Source organism: Culicoides brevitarsis, chromosome 2 (assembly GCF_036172545.1).
Source record: "Culicoides brevitarsis isolate CSIRO-B50_1 chromosome 2, AGI_CSIRO_Cbre_v1, whole genome shotgun sequence".
Taxonomy (NCBI): Eukaryota; Metazoa; Arthropoda; class Insecta; order Diptera; family Ceratopogonidae; genus Culicoides; species Culicoides brevitarsis.
In genome coordinates, this window is record NC_087086.1 from 8,811,440 (window position 1) to 8,833,767 (window position 22,328).

The 22,328-nt window shown below is 25.5% G+C and overlaps 1 protein-coding gene across 1 annotated transcript; it reads left to right on the forward strand.

The window, feature by feature from the left end:
- Nucleotides 1–795: 795 nt before the first annotated feature.
- Nucleotides 796–22,108, forward strand: LOC134828444 (mucin-2). Its single transcript, XM_063841422.1, has 5 exons — nucleotides 796–888; nucleotides 18,588–18,963; nucleotides 19,066–19,303; nucleotides 19,376–19,535; nucleotides 19,598–22,108. The coding sequence occupies exons 1-5, from the start codon at nucleotides 796–798 to the stop codon at nucleotides 22,106–22,108; spliced, it is 3,378 nt and encodes a 1,125-aa protein (XP_063697492.1).
- The last annotated feature ends 220 nt before the right edge of the window (nucleotides 22,109–22,328 follow it).

Below are 22,328 nucleotides of genomic sequence, written 5' to 3' on the forward strand. Positions count from 1 at the left end.
TTGTTAATAAAAATTATTTTATAAAAAAATATTAGGTCAAATTATTTTCTAAATTATTTTAAATAAAATGAACAAATATTTTTAAAATTTTTATTACAAAAAAAAATTATTTTTATATTTTAAAAAATATTTAATTATATATTAATTAAAAAAAAAATTAAAAAAAAAATATATTTAAAATTTTTTTTTTACATTTATTAAAGAAATAAATTTTTAAAATAATAAAAATTGCATTAATTATTAAAAAAAATAAAAATATAAAATTTAAATAAATTTTCAAATAATATAGTCACGTGAAAATTTTTAAAATATGCATTGGGATTAAATTTCAAAAGTTTATTAAATTCGAATTAAAAATGTGTAATGGGATAAGAAACTCAAATGTTCATTGGGATAAAAAAAAAATTAATATTCATGAGAAAAAAAATATTGAAAATTTTTGGTTGAAAATTTGAAATGTGCATTAGGTCAAAAATTTAAAAAAAATTCAAAATTATAAATAATTTGTTAAAAAATAATATTTTTAAAAATTATAAAAAAATAATTAAAAAATAGCTTTAATTAGATAAAATTTAATGGAAAATTCCAAAATAAAAAAATCTAATTATTTTATATAAAATTTCTGCTTCAACCATTTTATGTAACTTTTTGCTCTAATTATTCTTCTTTTTTCCTCTCATTTTTTTCAGACACGAACATCACAACTAACAAAGTAATCGACTCACCTCAAAGAATATTTCATGGATGATTAACTAGCACAACTTCAAAAAAAAAATCTCAACAAAAAACACAAAAATGGATCCAATTTACACCAACAAAAAATACTTCCAGAGTCTAAATCACGGAAACGACTATTACCGAAGCGGCGGCACTCTTCGACATCACTTGGTAAGTCATTCCTTTTCGCTCAATCCTTGTCAATTACGTTATTTATGCCATTCTGGATGGAACGCCCAACTGACTGGAATCAAAACAAGAATAAAAATTTTCCGTGCATTGTGTGCAAATTGACTACTTCTTCGTTCGTTCCTTGCCGATACGAGGGCACCTTTATTATGATTACTATTATTATTATAACGTATTCAATTGCTTCAAGCACTTCTTTTATATGATTATTCGTTCATTTTTTTATGACTGAATACTTCCTAGTCCTTGCCAATTTTATTGCTTTGCCTCCGAGTCGGTTTCAGACACACACAAAAGCATCGTGACGGCAAAAAAATCTAGATTTTCGTCTCGTTTCGTCATTTTTTTCGTTTTTTGTAGCTGAGACCTACTTAAATGATTGTTGTGTGTCTGTCCCGGCATCTTCTCGGTATTCAAATGTAAAAAATGTGAGATAAATCCTCGTATTCTCGACGGAGTTTTACATTTCCTTTCATAAAAATGCTCAAGCCTCGTGGCGAACTTTTGTAAAAATTTTAGAGTGTCAATTTTTACAAAAATTTTTCCCTAAAATTGCAAATTTAGAGACACTCTATTGAAGTTTTTGACCAAAAATTGAGTTTTTACGTCAAATTCAGTGAAAAATGATTGAATAAGAAACTGCGAACGAACGAAAATCATATAAATTACATAAAAATGCAAATGCAAGATGTTACTCATCATCATGATCATAACGATAACGATGAATAGAAAGCAAAGATTGACGAGATTTCGGAATATGAATGCATGTTATCCTCATTCACTAATAATAATAGGTATGATTGCTGTCTATTTTCTTCTTGTGTGAACAAAAAAAAATGTGAAGAGCACTTGACACATATAAAAAAAGACTGAATAACTTATTTATCATTGCTGCGAGTCGTCGTCGTTGTCGTCGTGAAATATGGCAAAACGTTCATTTGGCTTTATGATGGATAATAGACAATTCCTTGCGGGGTGTTCGTACGCACGTGAGTTTTACATATTTTATGGTTAACTAGACAGATATTGTGTAAAATTCCGTTCTGAAGTACTTCTAATTGACTAACTTTGAGATATTTTACAGAAGAATTGCAATTTATGCAAGTTTTTCGGTATATAAAGGAAATTTTCGAGGTGAATTTGCTCCGTGATGCATGAACAATTTTGAAAATAGTTTATTTATTGAAATTGTTTGCAAAAGTTTCAATGTAACTCGGTTTTCTTGTAGTTGAAAATATTTTTTTAAAGGAAGGATTAAAATTTTGCTTTAAACATTAATTTTTGAATAAAAAAAAAATTTGTAATATTTTTTTTAAAAATAATTTTTATAAATAAATTAATTATTAAATTATTTTTATAAAAATTATTTGTAAAAATTTTACAAAAAAAAAATAATTTTTCTAATGATTTATTTAATTGTAAAAATTAATTTAAATATTATTATTTTATTTAAAATTATTTTTATTAATTTTAATTTATTTTTTTTTTATTTTTTAATTAAATTTACTTTATTTATTTATTTCTTTTTTTTTTGTTAAATTAGGTATATTAAAAAAAAATATAAAAAAAAAATTAATTTAAAAAATTATTTGAATTTAAAAAAAATCATTTAAATTAAAATATTTTTTATTTATTTTTTTATAATTTAAATAATTAATTTTTTTTTTATTTTTTAATATTTTTTTTTAAATTATTTTTTTTTAAATTTTTGGAAAATAATTATTTAAACTATAAACAAAATAAAAAAAAATTAATTTAAATTTTTTTTTTTTAGAAAAAATATTTAAATCAAATATATAAAATTATTTTCAAATGTTTTTATTAATAATAAAAAATTTTTTAATTTATAATTTTTAATTAATTATTATTATCTCGATTATTATTAAATATAATTAATTTATAATTATAAAATAATTCATTAAAAAAATTGTTCTTTTGTCACAAAGTCTCATAAATTATTCATCAAATTAAAAAAAAAAAAATTATTTATAAAAAGTTCAGTGACATCAAACCTCACCATATTTGCAAACAAACAAATAAATATTTTTTCATTAAATTACGTCAAAGGTAATATTAAAATACAAAACGACTTCCACAGAAATCGTTAACAATTGTTATTCAAAAATAATTATTTCATTTATAATATTCTTTGAATGACAAAAAAAAATTCTTGTAACTGTGCATTTCTTGCCATCAATTGTTAAGAACTCGGCAAAAGTCGAGGAAAGTAATTTTTTAATTAACAACATTTTTTAATAACACTCCAAGAATTTCTATTATTTCTCAGTTTCAGGCTAGTTTTCCAGTTATTTGTCATTTTTGCTCTTTTACACATTTTTCAAAGCTTTCATTAAATTCTGCGTGCAAAAGTTGTGTACAGAATGAAAAAGACAAGTGATAGACATGGGAGAGTGATTTCGCGCTAATGTGTAGTTTTAATTAATGTACTACGGATATAAAGTGATGCGGGCGAAGGAGAGAGAAAAAAATGTTAATGAAGTGGCTTTTAGAGCTAATAAAGAGGATTTTGGTCAGAATTTCTACGAAAAAATAAGTTTTACATGAACTATTTCAATTTTTTATTAAATAATTTTTTTTTTAAATTTTTTAAAATTATTTTTTAAAAATTTTATTAAAAAAATTATTTTTTTTTAAATTTTCATTTCAAAAATATTTTTAAATCATATTTTTTTAAAAATTATAAACCTAATTAATTTTAAAAAGTTATTTAAAAATTAATAAATTTAATTTTTAATAAATAATTAATTAATTATCATTTAATATTTTTAATAATTATTAAATTGCCTATAATTTAAATTATTTAAATAAAAAATTTAATTTTTTTAATAATAAATTTTGAATAATTTTTTTTATATAAATTTAATAACAATTTATTTAAAATTATTTACAAAATCATATAAAATATAAATGTTATATAAAATAATAAAAAAATATTATTTTAAGATATTATTTTAAAATTAATTTAATAATATTTAAAAATGAATAAAAAATCAATTAAATGGAAAATTACAAAATAATAAAATATTCAAAATCTTTTAACTTTCCAAAAAGGAAAAAATTTCTTTTCTACAAAATTCCATCAAATAAATGTAAACAATGTCTTGTCTCGTTATATTTGAACATTTAATTGAAACACCGCGAACGTCAGAGAACATTCCACAGAAAATTTCAGAAATATTTCAGACACACACACACACACTCCCGTCACGTTGATTAGCCGAACATAATCTTCTGTTTCATTAATATTTATACAACATCAAATAATAATAACAATACACTCACTTCATGTGTGATTGCTTAGAACAACTCATATTATATTACATAAAGCAGCAGAAAAAAACAAGCGAAAGAAGAAGGAAAGGAAAAAAGTTTTATCTCTTTCTCTCTCTGAATGAATTGTACTCATGCATATTTAAACAGGTTTTTAACACACAATAACACATCCATTCCACTCCGTACTCCATAACATACTTTTCTTCTCGTTTTTCCTTCGTTTCTTGCTTCGTTCGTGCGGTTCCGAGAGAGCGAGGCAAAATTGCGAAGAAAATCATCTCACCTCAAGATTATTTGTAAATTGCGGTAGATTATCTCGGCATCGCACTCGCAGCCTGAACTCAATTTTATATATTCTAAATTTTTATGATTATTATCGTTATTACGTTTATTGCCGACCGACGAGAGATATACTATTACAACAGCGACAACGAACGCTGATGATGCTGTTGTTGGTAAAAGTTGACTCTTTTTGCGTTAGTTTGCAATGAAATTATTATTTAAATCATGGAAATGTTCCACTTGATTGAGTTGTTGGCCAATGCGAAAATGTTACAGAAGTAAAATTTTTTCTTGGATTGACGTGTAATTTCATACTATAAACTTTTACGAGAGAAAAGCCATAAGAAACTTAAATTAAACGTTTTAAACAAGAATTTTATCTTGAAAAAATAAACAAAAAATCTAATGTTAACCTTATTTAAAAATAAAAATTTAAAAATTAAATAAAATTAATTAATAAAAATTAAAAATAATATTTAATTAATATTTTAGAAAAAAAATTAATTTTTTTTTTCGAAAAGTTCAGAAGCTACTATTTTTTTAAATATTTTAAAATAAATAATTTTTTGTAAAAAAAAAATATTCTATAATTTCTCTTAAAAATAAATTTTAAAAAAATATTTAAAAAAATTATTGATATAAAACTTATCAAACAATTATTTAATAAAAAAATATTATTATTTATTTTAAATAAATTTTTTTAATTAAATTAAAATTAAATTTAAATTTAAAAAAAATTAAAACTTTTATTTTTTTAAACTAATATTTTTTAATTTTTTAAATTTTTTTTTTTAATGTATATTTTTGTAAAAAATAATATTCTATTAATTTTCTTTAAGAAAAAAATTAAAATATTTAATTTCTGATATAAAATTTATCAAACATTTTTTTTTAAATTAATTTTAACAAAAATAAAGTTTTCTAATTTACAAATAAATAAATTAAATTTAAAAAAAAATTAAATTTAAATTAAAATAAAAATTATGAAAATAATTTTTTTTTATTTTTTATTTAATTTAATTTATTTTTTTTATTTCTTTTTTTTCATAAATTTAACAAAGTACAACGCAACATGTTAACCTCCTCAAACCGAAATTATTCACGTAAAATATTTTCACCTTTCCCGTAGAACATGACTCCGAGTCATGAGAGTTTAAATTTCATCTTAACTAAAAACTTGCTGCTCCGCTCTCATCTCTACGTGTTTGTATTTGTTATTGTTTTTATTTTTCTAAAAAAGACACCCGAAATCTACGTGATTTTATTTTATATATATTTATATTTGAGAATGAAAACACAGAGAACGAAAGCGAGTCCCTTTCTATTCTACGATTGTTTAAGATTTTGATTGGATTGGATCGGATACCGAAAAAATTAAAATTCGAGTCAGTCGAGAGTCGACTTTTGTTTCGTACTTGATGAGGAATGAGAATGATGTGATTTGAAACGATGCAATGTGATTAAACTTGGCAATTGTAGGAATTTCAATTTAAAACTCATTCTTCCATCGCTTTAGTTCTTTAAGCGGCAAGCAACATTGTATAGCCTTTGTTTTGAACTCATTTAAAAGTTACGCTACTTTTGAGCTTTTGAATCGGGCATCCTTTGATGACTTCATGCGGCGAATGGAAAATGTGTTAATTTAAATCCTTGTGAGATTATTCACAAGGTTACTTTTATATCTTTAAAAGAGGTTATTATAAATACCTTTAAAAGCAAAAATCTTTAAAGGTATTTAGAATAACCTCTTGAAGATATAAAAGTAACCCTGTGAAAAGTTTTTTGAATTGAATTAACCCATTTTCAATTCTAATAAGGCTTAAAATACTCTCACAGGGTTATTTTAGTATCTTCAAGAGGTATTTTAATCCCTTTAATAGCCGAAATTTCTTTAAAGGGATTAAAATGACCTCCAAATGACCTCTAAATATAAAAGTAACCCTGTGAGAGTATTTTAAGCCTTATTAGAATTGAAAATGGGTTAATTGAACACCTTGTAGGATAAAATTAACTTCACAGGATTACTTTAACATCTTTAAGAGGTTCTTTTAATCCCTTTAAACATTTTCTGCTTTTAAAGGGATTAAAATAACCTCTTGAAGATATAAAAGTAACCCTTTGTCAAAACTCTTTAGAATCGAAAAAGAGTTCATTTAACCCCCCATTGAGTTAAATCAACCCCTTTTTGCTTCTCAAACTTCTTTTCAAGTCAATCAAAACACAAAGCAAAGAATTATGCTTCATTCAGGGGCCACTAACCTTATAGCTTTGAACATTCCATCACCCATGAATGGCGCTGCAAGTATTCCTCTGCTTTGTATTCACATCATCAACGTCGCATTCAAATGCGTTTCATAACTGTTCCATGTATTATTCCACATTTTATTTCTTTATTTTTCATAAATTGTCGACATTCCTGCTGCTTGCAAGACCAAAAAGATGACCTCTTTACTCAACGATGAATCGATTCGAGTGCAGTTCAAGGAGTATCGTTACGAGTACTTAATGAGTGAATAGATAGAATATTGCTGCACTTAGCAAGAGAAAGAATTCTATGCCGTCGAGTTCAAGGCTCATGACTCGCACTTAGAGGAGAAAAATGTACATTTATCAAAATTCTTTCTCAATGTTTCTGCTTGTTTTTGTTTTTTTTTGCTATTTTTACATTGAAGTAACTGTCTATTGTAGCGAATAAAGTACTCGGAGAAGTATTTTATTGTTGTTTGTCAATTTCATTGTTTTCTACTTTGTTGTTGTTGTTCTATTTTGAGCGCATAGAAAAGTGTAAGATAAAATGTTAAACATACAAATGTGTGAAAAAGTAAGTACAAGTGGGTACTTTGCCACGATGGGAACGTCATAATCTGTGATAATTGCGTTCAAAATTGTTTCCTTGATAAACAACTTTTTGTGTCAAATAAAAATTTTTTGTCAAAAAAATAAAAATTGGCAGTCAAGGTTGTTGTTCTTCCGTTGAAAAGTGCCCCAAAAAGCATGGCGCATAACAATGACAATAGCATAAAAATGACTAGAGTAAAAGAAAATTATGAGAACGTGATTCAATCGACCCATTTCTTCTTTCTGTCTTATTCTGTGTTTTTTTCTGTTATTTTTTTTTTATTGTGTACAATTTTTTAATGAAACGGAAAAACATTGAGAGTCTGAGCTTTTGTCTCAGTTTAATTTTAACGTGCTCCATTTTTGTTGTTTATGAAAATGGTTTGAATTGTTATTTGCTCTTAATTTAGAATATTATCGCGTTAAGAGAATTTTAAATAGCGGTGCAATGTTTTGTTGAAAAATATTTGATTGTTCAATGTCATGTCATTAAGTATTATAAAAAAAATTAAAAATATTTTTTTAAGAAAAAATTATTGCAAGGTTTCAATCTATAAATTTAATGTTGAATATTTACAAAAAAACAACAAATTAAAAAAATTATTTTTGAATTACCTGAATTATTATTTAATAAATAAAAAAATATAATTAATTATTTAATTTGTTAAAGTCATAATTTTTATTTATTTTTAAGTTTTAAGTTTTTAAAATTTTAAATTTTTTTAAGTTTTTAAATTTAAAAAAAAATTATTAAATAAAATATAATCAATTATTCAATTGAAATAATAAATAAAATAAAAAATAATTAAATAAATAAATTTTGCAATAAAATTTAATTGAAATGTTAAAAAATTAAATTTTTGATTAATTAAATAATTTAATTCAATAATTATTTTTTTTAATTATTTTTAAAAATCAGAACATATGTTTTAAAGGTTGCATATGGATTTTAATTTTTATTTATATTTCAATAAAAATATTTTTTATTATATTATTTTTATTAAAATATTTAATATTTTTTTTTTATTTAAATTTAATTAATTTTATTATTTATTTTGAAAACTAATTTAATTATTTTTAATTAATTATCCAAATTTATTTAATTATTTTTAATCAATTACTATTTATTATTAATATTATTTATTTATCAATTAATTAATTTTTTTTAAATTATTTTTTATTTTTTTTTTTTTTTTTTTTTTTAATTTTTTTTAAACTAAAAAAAATCACAAAATTTATTCTTTGTTTCAATCGAAATAAATAAAAACCCCTATCAAAAAAATTTTTTTTTGGTAAAATTTTCGGTCAACTTTTTAATTAACATAACTGCAAACTCATTTCTGTTCTCCATTCATCAATCAATTTTTCCAGTGCACTGCATATCAAATCAAATCACAAGCAAAAAAAAATTACTATCGCACTCGACTCGACATAACTGTTAATCGCTCCATATTTCAATAAACATTTCTAGTAAATAACAAATGAAATAAAAAAAATAAACAAAAAAAGAGCATTATTTCCTCTTTTACTCTGAACCATTTTTGAAATTGATATCAAAAAGTCGATCAGAGGCAAATGTCATGTCCTCACATTTCCTCGACTCGACATTTTTATGAAATTTTTCATCGAAAAAAAAAATTGAAAATTGATTGACACGAAAAAACAAGAGTAAAAAATAAAATATCAATTGTCATGTTATTAATTGGCAATTTTTTGTTGATTTTTCTCTCGGTTACTGTGCGACGCAAAAAAAAAATTGCACTACTTTTCTTCATCTCTTGCACTACAAATAACGCCTGTCCATCTATCCGCCGCACACCAACTTGTTTGCATTTTATTTTACAAGCATATTTAGGTTATGTTACCGGTCAACTTGAATGGCTAATTGTGTGTTTTGTGTTGCAACTTTGCGAGCAGCAGAGAGTGATACGGCAACAGAACATGCAACATTTTGCAACAGGCATCGCCACACACTCATTATTTTTAACGGTTATGTCGAGTGTGTGTTTGCTCTTAATTTCTATGAGTTGAAAATACAAAAAAAAATTGCTGTGCGGACTGATGAAGAGTGTGTTATAATGTGAGCCAATTTTTCACTTAAAATAATGTGTTTGTTAAGAAGAGAAGAAAATCAAAATAAATACAAGTTTTGCTGTGAAAACGGGTGCCAATAGAACGATAATCGCTGGCATTTGTGGAGAAAATGCGGTTTAGACGTGATAAATTGATAAAAATGCCAGTTTATCTTGATTTAGATTTTTTTTATGTTTTGAATTTTAAAATAAGTTATTGGAGTAATTTATAATAAACTTAATTGCGGAGATTATGAAATTTATTTTCATTGGGAAAAATTCATGTTTTGCATTTAATTTTATTTTCAAGTTCATTGAATGTTTAAAATTAATTTAAAAATATTTTCAAAAATTAAAAAAAAAAATTTAAAAAAATAATAAAAAAAAATTATTTTTTTTTATCTTACAATCACTGATGAATATTTTTTACTGATCTGATTTAATTTTTTATTTAAATTAAATTTAATTTTTTTCAAGTTTAAGTGACAAATTTTGAATTAAAAATAATATTAACTGAATTATTTTTAAAATTACCATTGAAAAATATTTTTTTCTAATGTTCTTTTTTAAAAATAAACAAAATATTGTTTAATAAAATAATTAATTTAATTTTTTAAAAATTAATTTAATTATAATTAATTTGATTAAAAAATAATAATTTATTTAAAAAAAATATTTTTAAATTTTTACTTTAATTTTTAATATTTTTTTTAATATTTAATTTTTTAAAAATTAATTTAATTATAATTAATTTAATTAAAAAATTTATTTAAAAAAATATTTTTAAATTTTTATTTTATTTTTAATTTTTTTTTTTTTATTATTTTATTTAATTTTTAAAATTTATTATAAATAATAAAAATTCTATATTAAAATTTATATTTTAAAAATTATTATTATTTTTATGACCTCAAAGATTTTACTAAATTATATTATTGCAAATTAATTCTTAAAAATTTTTATTATTAAATTTTAAAAATAATTTATTTTGTATTGGTTTTTCAACAATTTAAGAATAAAAACATAAAAAAATAAAATTAAATTAAAAAAATAAAAAAATGCATTATTCAGATTAAAAAAAAAAAGTAAAATTTAAAAATTAAAAAGAAAAACAATAAAAAGCATATGATATTTTTTTTATAAATAAAAATAAAAGCGACAAAAAATATGAAAAAAATGAAATTAAAGTTAAAATCAATTTTAATAAAATAAATTTAAAAAAAATAAAAAATTACTTAAAAAAATATTTAATAATTTTTTTTTATAAATTAATATATTAATACTAAATATAAATTTATTTTAAAAATAAAAAATATTGCGAAACATAAAAATTTTACAAATTTTTTATTTATCAAGAGGCGCCTACTTTCGCATTGCTCATCCATAAAAATGGAGCAAATTATATTTATTCAAAACTAAATCTCTAAAAGTTAAAATCTTGTCTAAATTACACCAAGTCCATAAACTACGTGCCCTTTTTGTGTGTTTCGTATTTTATTATTCATCATCGTCATTATCAAAATTTCACATAATTTTTTTCTTTTCAAAACAAATTCTCGAACTCTACAGGGAGAACATACCAAAAGCATGTCCCCAACATCTCTCCATTATTATTATTATTTTTATTATTGCTGCGTTCGGCCCAAAAGTACATGATTGTGTATAAAATATAAAATCTAATCTAAAAATCACTGCATTCTATTATTATTGTTATTATAAAACCAACAACATATCAGAGCATTTTCAGATATTTTGTTTAGAGAGTTATAATATGCTTGACACGTAGCTCGTCGTTGTCGTACAGAGAGAAAAGTTATTTTATTATAATGTTGTACGAAACTCGCATGTATGTTACAATTTTAATCTCCAAAATATCCTTTCATTCGAATGTGCATTCTATTCTACTCTCGAGATATGGACAGATTTGTACCGAGAGATACCGTGAACACATTCTAAATTTAAACAATTTATGGACGTGATTTAATTTTAAAGAGTAAGTTTATCATCGAGCACCAACAACAACCTGCATGTGAATAAATTTCATTAGATTTCGAGTGTTTTTTCTGTGTGTTGGGACACGAAAGATCATAATCTCAACAAATGGGCATATGTTTTATAAAATTAATAATATGCAATTAAGAAAACGAACGAACGAACGACGTTTGTGTGGTTTTTCGGCACAAAAACGAAAAAGCTCTTCTTTTCATCTTGTGCCATGTTCAAGCGGGAGAGCAATAATAATGATGATGCTTGTCCAGTTTGGGTCATGCTAACGTTCGAAATTGTCTGTGACGAGCTGTACGAGCAAATGTTGCCAAATCTGGATAAAGAACATTCGAGGGTACTTCGATGATGATTATTGTTTCGGTTGTATTTGGGAACGGGGATTTTTGGAGAGCAGTGGATTAGAAATGTGGTTATGTTTGTGACTAATGAACGAGTTTTAGATGGCAAAAATTTCCAGTTTAAAAAATTTTGGAGAATTTTGATAAATTAATTTATTTAGATGAATATTTAAAAAGAAATTTAAAAAAAAATATATTAATAATTAATTAATATATTATTTTTTCAATTTATTTTTTTTTTATTAAAATATCTCAAAAATTTAATTAAATTTTCTTAAAATTTATTATTTTTAGCAAAAAAAATTATATTATTATTAAGATATAATTAAAAAAAATATTATTTTTAAAAATTTTTATAATTATTAAAAAAAAATTAAAAAAAACTAAAGCTTTTTAACAAAAATATCTTTAAATGTTAGAAAATCTTTTAAAAATTTAATTTTATTTTAATTTAATTTTATTTATTTGAAATTAAAATTATATGAAATAATTAATTATTATATTTAATACATTTATTTTTAAGAAATTAATTAATAGAAAAAATAATAAAATAAAATTGAAAAAAATAAAAAATTAATTAAAATTAATTGAAATTTTAAGATTATAAAAAAAATTATAAAACTACTTTTTTTAACTAATGTAATTTTAAATTAAATAATTTTAAATTTTTTAAAAATTTATTTAACAGGAACTAAAAATTCAATACAAAAAAATATGGATTTTTTTTTAAAATATATTTTTAATTTTTTTTTTAAAAATTTAATTAAAATTTTTTCAAGCCAAAATATTTAAAAAATTAAAAAAATTCTCTTGTCTTGCTAAATATGAATGATTTTTGAACTTTTTTTTTACCACAAGTCAACATAAAAATTTGATAAATGTCAAAAAATCACATAAAATGTAAGATTTTAAGCAAATATTAATTTTTTACAAATTTCATACCAACGCAAAAAAAATGTTATCCCAACAATGCCCGTCTCTCGCATTTCAACATCACCTTATTTGTTCTCATAAAAAGCTTTTGGCAACAACTTTGGGCACGAACATCAAGATATTGTACAACTTCATCTTTTACACTTTAGACTTGAGTTGTTGGAACGACATTTCTCTTGTTCTCCGTGCTAGACGACTATTTGTTGTGTATATATTTTATCTCACAGACACATCTTTCATGTTTTTTCTTCTTTTTGTGCAACTCACAGAGGAGTCCATGGGAGAAACAGCAAAAAAAACCAACCTATTATTTTTGTTAGCTTTTAGCATTTCAATCGGCTCGCAAAACTTTCTCATACACGAGAAATAGCAGGAGGAGGAGGAAGAACAACAACATCAGCGATCTATAGATGATGAACAATAGAAAAATCTCAGCTTTTTTTGTTGTTGTTGTTGCACATCTGGACTATTGCCAAAACAAAATATTTTTCAACTGATGACAAACTCGTGCTTGCTGCACGCTTAACGAACACCGAGAAAGCGCACACACACACATGACACAATTTAAATGCTTAACAACTTGGGTATTATTATTGTTGTTTGTTGTATTGTGTGTTTTTATTGTCTGTATGATTTACGTGTGTGTGTCTTGCTCGCTTTCGGTACTTTTCAGCCAAAAATAGGGAGACAAAGCAATAGGAGCCTTTCCAATTCTAAATGAATTCATTCATTGTGTGTGATTTTTTTTTTTGTTCAATTGCCATATGAGGCAGGAGTGTAGCTGCAAAAAAAAATTTTTTGATGGGAAAAAACTTTTCTTGAATCAGATTTTTTTTATTTTTAATTTTTTTAAGGAAAAATCTGAATTTTATTCATAAAAATTTAAAAAAAAATATAAAATTTTTAATAAAGTTAAATTTTATTTAAAATTATTTTATTTTTTTTAAGTATTAAAAATAATATTAAATAAATTTTAAAAAATAATTTAAAGCTTAAAATTTTAATTTATTTAATTAAATTTAATTAAAAATTTTAAATTAAAATAAAAATTTGTTAAAATTTTAAATTAAATAAAATTAATTAAATTTATTTTTTATTATTTTGAATTTTGGAATAATTTTAGATTTTTTAATTTTCAAACTGAAAATTCTAAAAATTGCATTAAATGATTTTTTTTAAATTTATTCAAAAATTTAGAAAATATTTTTTTATTTTTAATTTAAAAATTTTATATACCTACTTTTTTTTTTAAATAATAAATAAAAAAATCTTTTTTTCTCGAAGAATTGTTTAATAGTTTTATCTTCAAAAAAAAATATCTTAATTTCAATCAAAAATTAATTTCAAAATAAAAATTTTTATAAGAAAATTTAAAAAACCAAAAAATTACCTTAAAAAATCAAATTTTAAATCATAAAGGAAAAAATCTTATTATTTTGTTAAAAAGTCATTAATTTTTTTATTTTATTTTATTTATTTATTTTTTTTTTTGAATTTTTTTTTTATTTTTTTTATTTTTTTTTATTTATTTTTTTATGTCATGGAAATTAAAAAATTCTTTAAAATGTCAAAAATAAAAAATAAATTCTCTTGATATTTTTAATTTTTAAACGACAATGCCCTTTTTGAACCAAAACTGCATCCTACTCCTGCAAATAAGTAAACAATTTCCATTATATATCTCTGATTTTTTTTCATTTCATCTATTGAGGAACGAAAAAAAAATGCATGTTCCTCGTACATTTTTGGACTATTATTACTCATATGTATATTTTTTTCTGGTTGTCGATATTGGTGACGTTATAACCAATTTATTGCAAACAATTGAATAGACTGCCACTAACAATGTTTTGTCACTGGCTTCGGTCTAACACACGCATTCATTATTTTTTGATTCTACAAACATTTTTTTTTCGTGCATGTTTGGAACGAAAACAAAACGATAGCATGCGAAATCACCACTTTTTTTCAATTATCGTCTGATCCGTATCAAGTACCTTTCCATCACTCAATTTTTATTACTGCTCGTAGCAGGTCGCATAATAACTACTTGGCAAATATTTGCTCGTTCATATTAAAAATAATAATAAAATAGTTACTTCAAAGTTGTGTCGTTGTTGACAAAAGATGAAATAATTTTAATAACGTAATTTGTTTCCTTCTTTTCAAACGGCGCACAAACTTTTGACAGAAGACAAACAAAGTATATGGCGACTAACCTTTTCAAATGAATACTTTTTTTTCGTTTTGCAAAAAAAAAATGAAATTCAAGTTTTCCATATATAAATAAATATGTTTGAACGTAAAACGAGGAGTTAGAAGTTTATGAAAGAAAAATTTTCATAAAGGATTAAGTGCATTTTTTACCCTAAAAAGCCACTTTTTTTAGTTAAACAGGTAAAAAAAAAATATTTAAATAATAATTTTTTTTAATAATTTAAAAAACCTGAAAACTGGTTTATGAGTCACAATTGGTACAAAATTTGAAGAAAAAAAAATTTTTTTTTCGTATAAATATCGGATAAACTTGAGATTTAAAATCAGTATAACTTGAGTTTTTGAACAAGAAGCTCTTAAAAATTATGAAAAATAATTTTTTCATAATAAAATTAAATTCTAGAAAATTTAAAAAAAAAATCTCAAAATATGAGATTCACAAGCCTCTATGAACTTTTCAACAAAACCTTGAAAGTTCGGATCTAAACCTGAAAATGTCGCAATTGCCTTTTTCGTCCCATTCATTTTGTTGACTAAATAAATAAATAAAAATAAATTCTTACCAAAAAAAAAATTCAAAATTGTTTCAATTTAAAATTCACAGACTTCCTCCAAATTTTTCATCAAAATGCACGAAACCTGAAATTTCTCATAAGAAACGAAAAAAAAATATGAGAAGCAAAAAAATTTACATAATTTAATTTGATGATGCATTTTCCATCCACTTATACTTGTCTGCAAGCATCGTATGACATGCACAGAGAAAAAACCTGAAAAAAAAAACAAAAACAGATTGAGTTACTGAGCATTTGTTTGAAGCAACGAATGAAAATAAATCAGTGCCAGCCAATGTTGTTTCTGCTCAAGGTTCCAAGAAACTTTTCCTTTTACCAATTTTTTTTTCACGGGAAACTCTAATCCAGAAGTAAAAAACTTTTGCAAGCCTTGAGGCAACCAAGTTCCGAATGACGAGTATGAGCAGAAAGAAAGAAAAGAAAAGAAATTACAAAAGTTGCGTCCTTGAGTACTTTTTTTTTTAGAATATTTACATACCATAAATATAGAGCAAATATAACTGGAGCACATATAAAAGGAATTGAAAGATTTTCGTTGTGAAAAATATGACGAAGAGCTAAATAGGATTTTAAAATAATTTGAGGTTAATTAAAAATTTTTTTTTTTTCAAGGATTTGAATTTTTTTATATTTTTAAAATTTTTAATGAAATTTAATATATTTATTAAATTTAATGAAATTTAAAAAAAAAATATTTTTTTTATTAAAATAATTTTAAAATTAAATTAAATTCATTAATTAAAAAAAATAATAAATTAATTAATTAAAAAAATTAATTAAAAAATTAAAATTGAAAACAAAATTTTTTTTGACTGAAAATTTATAATTTTTATAAAGCTCCAACTCAAATTCTGTTTAAAGATTTTTTTTTTTTGATTTTTTCAAAATATTTTATATTATTTCAGAATTAGTTATGAAAAAGTCCAAGAAAACTATATTTTAATACACAAAATAAGTTTGCAATTAATTTATGAAATATTTCACAATTTTTGAAAAAAAAATTACGGGTAGAACGAAGTTAACAGGTCCCAAATTTTTTCTCAAAATTTTTAAATCGAAAAAAAAAATAATTTATAAATTTTGACTAAAATCGAAAGTAAAAAAACCTTTAAAATAAAATTTGAAAAAAATATAAAAATTTTTAAAATAAAAAAAAACAAGTTAAATTATTTTAACGGACAAATTATGAACTAACTTACCAAAATTTTTCCTTGAAATGCACTAAAAAATATGAAAACTATTTTCCATATTAAGCTCGATGAAAGTTTTGAGCATTCATATAAAATAGTAGAACGTAGTAGAGAGACATCTGTAACATTTTGTTTGCCTGAAAAAAAATAAATTACTATCATATTCCTTTATTTTGAATGCCACATCGTGCAAAAACAAAGAAAAACTTTTTTAATCGGAAATAAAAGATCAGACTTGTTGAATTTCTTTTTTCGTTGTTTATACATACATTACGCTGATGACGACGACGATGATGATGATGGGTAACAAAAGATATCGATCCATAAAATATTTGAAAAGAATATTAAATAAGTCACTTACAAAAGCAATCTGTCACAAAAAGTGTTAATATATGTGTTTGTGTTGTTATACTTACAAATAACTTTTTTTTTTGCTTCACAATGAACCGAAATTCATCCTTTGAAGCTTTCATAGTTCGAGTTTGAGAGCAAATATCGTTCGAATTTCGCTTTGGTGTGGCAATAAAAGAGATCAATAACACACGAGACGCGATATATGGCAACATTTTATTCTAAAATCAAGTCACGTTAGGCATTTTGTCAAACCAAGAAGACTTTTGAACGAAAATTCATCGCTGTACGGGTCCTTGTGAGAATATGTTTACGTAACAAGAGGAATATATCATGTTTTAACAATATAATGACACAATGAGTGATGCGAAGAGGAAATATGGGTTTATCTGCTACTTATGCGTTGACATGTGTTTGTAACAGAAAAACAAATATTTCGGCGGTAAAGTCGCTGCGAGGATATAAATATGAATAAAATATAGCAAAAACATGATCGATTTGCTTCAAACATCTCATCAGCGAAACATGAGACTCCCCCTTTAATGTTTTTTTTTAAACATCGACGATCCTTAATTTCTGCTTGAAGCTACTTCAGCACTATTACACAAAAGCAAAGAAGATAAAACAGGAGAAAGAACGATGACGAGTGACAGTGATGATGATGTTAATGAATGATCATGTGACAAGTTGTGCAATAATAATAACGAGGAGACGGAATATGAATGACATAATGTCACTTCCTTTGTAAGCTCATTAAATTTATTTAACAATTTTTTTACGTGGCGCGTCGTTGTTCGTGTGATGAGGCTGTTGTCGCCGACCATAAAAATATCCCACATGATATCATCCGTCATTCTTGAGCGCTAAAACGTACTTTGAAAAAATTTTTTTTGAAAGAATATTTAGTTTTTGTTGACTTTTGGTCTGTCTGTCGCCATATTTTATGAAATGTCAAAATTTATTAAGGAATTTTTTTTTCAACTTTAAATAATTTTAAGGATATAAAATAGTTAAAGTTATCTATTTTCAATTAAATTTCACTAATTTTCTTGTTTTCTGTTTAATTATGCAGAAAATTAAATTTTTTAGAAAAAATTGAACAGATCTTACTTTTGGCGCGAAAATTTACATAATCCCAGTTGACATTTATAACGTATTTTATCACTTCTATTCGTCTCATTTTTCAAAATATTTAATTTTTTTTTAAATTCTTACATTTTAGTATATTTTCTCAAAATATTTTTAAAAAAATATTTTTTTAAAATATTTTAAATTAACTTTAATTCAAAATAACTTTTTAAAATGTAAGAATTTTGAAAAACAACTTTGAAATATGAGACGAATAGAAGTGATAAAAAAAACTTTATAAATGTCAATTGGGATGATATCAATGTTCGCGCCAAAAATAAGATATTTTCTCAGTTTATATTTTTTCAAATTTTAAATTCTTGTTTTGATTCCAAATGAATAGTTTAAAAAAAGTAAAATGCGATCTCTTGATTTTGCTTTTCTCGCTAACATTTCCAACTTTTTTCACATGTTTTAATAAAAATATTTTTCTTTTTTTTTCTCGACAAACTCCAGCAAGGCAACAACGACTATTCATCATATCACAATACGTTGATGGGACACCGTACCGGTACATTATTGCCCCATGCATCACCGTCATCCGTTTATAATAAATATTCATATGCGACAGATTTGAGTTTAAGTAGCAACAGTCATTACGGTTATACGTCGTGGGGATTATGGCGAGGAGGCGCTGGCGGTCCTGGCACTGACAGTCGAAATATATCGCCGAGCATTTATTCACACCATAATGGCAGCAAAAAACGTCGGAGGAATATTAAATCGTTCTCCATACTGCTGATGTCAGCCGCAATGATTGTGGTACTCGCAGTATTAGCAGTTGCTGGACTTGCTTTCTATTTCAGTACATTTAAATCCGATCCAACTGACTGTAAGTTTAATTTATTTTATTATTTTTTTTTAAATTGAACTAATTACCTTTTTCTGCATTTTCTCATTCATTCTTCATCATCGTTTTTTTCGCTTCTTTCAGCAATTTTGATATTTGATAGTACGATGTCTGTGACAAAAGGAGACGTTTTCACAGCGTCACTCAAAAATCCGCAGTCCTTGGCATACCAACAGAAAAGCACGTTTTACGAGCGATTCTTGCGCAATGCATTGGAGCACGCAGGACTTACCGTTGCCAAAATTAATATCTCCAGTTTCGGTGACGGGCCATTTATAAACTTGACGTTCCGCGTATTCTTGGACATGCGAAAGATACAAGTGTGAGTAAATTGAAATTTCATCTAATACGACGTGAGACAAAAAATTACTTCTTTTCCTTTTCATTTCATCAGGACCATTAATAATGTCGAGGAACACATGAAACATGCATTTTTGAATGAAATTGCGCTGCCCGTGGCAGAATACAAGGAATTGTTTGTCAATCCCGACAGTATTCACATTAAGCGTCTCTTGGATCAAGATGTGTTGAAATCTGCTTCGTTCATGCATCCAGTAAGAATAATTTATCATTTAACTTTGATCATTTTTTTACATGAAATTTTTCACTTTTACAGCCTTCGGAGAACTTGAATACGAACGAACATCCGAAAATCTTGGAACAAGGAAAAGCTTCGCCAAGTTTGAAGAAACCTGGCATCATTGAACGTCCTTTGCAAAAAATTTCATCATCTTCGACAAAAGTCGTTTCTCGCCCAAATACGAAACCGATAACAACAACTGACAAATCTCATATTCATGAACCTGATATTGATGTCGATAGTTTGACAGTCATTCAAGGATCTTTCGAAGTAACAAAAACCGAAGCTGATATCACGAGAAATCGTGAGAGTTTGAAAACAACTTCAACTTTGAAGCCATTCATGATTAGTCCTGCTTCAATTAAAGTTAGTGACAAAAAAGGACCTGCAAAGACGAATAATACTGCAACAACAGGCAAGATTGAGAAAACAAATCGTGTGACAAGTACAGCTACGAGCCCTACTTCGAAACGAACTTCTGTCAAAGCAACTACTCCAAAGTTATCACAACCCATCATGACATCAACGATGAAATCAACAACTTCTAATATTGGTTCAACGGAGAAGATGATCGATACTACAGTTGATCAAACGAAGAAAATCCAAAATAAAAACTCAGAAATCAATCCTGTGAAACCTGGATCGATTGGCATTCAAACCCTTAAGGAACTTTTGAAGACTGAGATTGTTTCAGAAAGTCTTGAAAAAAATTCAACATCTCATGAAGTTCCAAAACTCGATTTGAATCTTTTTACAACTGCTCCTGTTGTTGACGAAGATCCATGGCATCCAATCGATCCAAATGCATCAAAGTTTGAACCAATTACCGTACAGACATCAGAGTTGAATGAAACTGAAGTCGAAGTTGAACAACATTCCGTCAAAAAGGCATCTCCTCCACAAATGTCGATCAAAGATGAACTTCTGATGTATCGCAAAAAACTTCCAACCTTAGATTCCATTGAACAAAGTTACGTTGATAGTTCAGGCGGTTTGATTTACTACAAAGCTTTCAACAATCCAGGATTCTCAAACCCTAATGAAGACATTGAACATTTAGGTGCCATGGATGTTCGACCCTATCCGCTTCCCGTAAACAAATTAACTGATGATCCGACACAATTTGCATACGATTTAACTGATGTCGTAACTCCTAACACGAAAAACGTTACAATTAATCAAGATAAATTTGAGCATTTAGGCGGCGGAGTGATTGTCAAGAGACCAGAATCGACTCCTGAAAGTACAACAACAACAACTGTAATGATAACAAAGTCAACGACAGAAATGCCGAAAGTAAGTAGCACAACTGAAGATCCTGAAGATGATGATGATTTATTAGATGATCAAAAAGAAGCCATTAACTCGACATATTTTGGCGAAAATAAACTTGAATCACGAGCAGGCGATTCAGATATTGAAGCAATTGGTTCGGGAGAAAAATTGTCAATTGTTAATTTGAAAGATTATATCATGCAAAATAAGTTTAAGCCAACTGAAAAGGTAAAAACTGAAACTTCGACGAAAGCTTCAACAACTGAAGCTCCAACAAGTACAGCAGATACATCTTCAGTTTGGGAAGAAGCTCCTCAACTTTTCCCTATTGGAAGTAAATGGGAGTTTGTAAATGGAACACGAGTAACGCCTTTTGAGAATATTGGTATGAGAAAAGTTTACAATGAAACTTTACAAGCTCTTGTAGTTGAAAACTCTCAATTTTCCGGAGATGAAGGAGATTTTGAGGAAATTAAAGCTCAAAAACCAAATGTAACGGAAAATTTACCTGGAATTTCGTCGCTGTTTGATACAATTGCTTCGAAAATTGGAATTCAACAAGAATCTTCGAGCAAAGCTCCTCCTTTTTCAACACATAATAAGGTAAAGGTAACACAATCGATGACAACTTCAACTACAAGTACAACTACGACATCGACAACAACTCCTGTTCCGACAACAACTACCCGAAAGTCAACGGTTAAAGTAACAACTACAACCAAAAGACCTGTAACAAGCACAAAACGCCCAACGACAGCACCGAGAATCATTTACAAACAAACAACTGGCTCGCCGAAAACTACTACGACAAAGAAACCTCCAGTTTCAACGACTCGTCCTTCAACTACGACAACTGTCAAAACAACCACAGAACACGAGATTCCTGTCATCGTTTATCGCACTTCTGATGTTTCTCCAATTCTCTTAGACACATCCTCCGAATCCATGTTCATGGGCGAAGCAGAAGTCGAAGTAGTTGACCCCAATGTTTACGAAGAAATTCTGAAACAAAGTCAAACTGCTCCTCCAGCAACAACTCCTGTGCCTTCGACAACAACGCCACGCAATACGCCTCTCGTTACGCTCCTGCCTGTCAAATCAAACTCGGGCATCCGAAATTTCAGTCGAGAAAAGCTAAAACACAGCCCAGGCATGCTTCAAAGCGCCTCAAGTCAGGAACGTGCAACGAACAAAAGTTTCAACAGCAGAGGACCCATTTTCACTGACGTGAGAGAGTCAATTGTACAGACATCAATGAATGTCGAGGTGTAAATAATCGCAGCAAAAAATTCCCATAAATAACAAAAATTCGTAAAAAAAACAGTAATCCTTTTAAAATCCTGAGCAGATTTTATTTTCATACAACAACGACAAAAAATCATAAAGTTAATTAAAAAATTGCGCTGCAATTGAAACACTTTCAAAGTGTAAAGCTTAAATATAACGAGATGATGGAATGATGATGAAAAAAAAATTCTTCCGGTCTACTGAG

Coding starts and splice junctions, on each gene's coding strand:
- LOC134828444 (XM_063841422.1), top strand. CDS start 796: ATGGATCCAATTTACACCAACAAAAAATACTTCCAGAGTCTAAATCAC. Junction 18,964..19,065: donor TAAATCCGATCCAACTGACT/GTAAGTTTAATT, acceptor CGCTTCTTTCAG/CAATTTTGATATTTGATAGT. Junction 19,304..19,375: donor GACATGCGAAAGATACAAGT/GTGAGTAAATTG, acceptor TCATTTCATCAG/GACCATTAATAATGTCGAGG.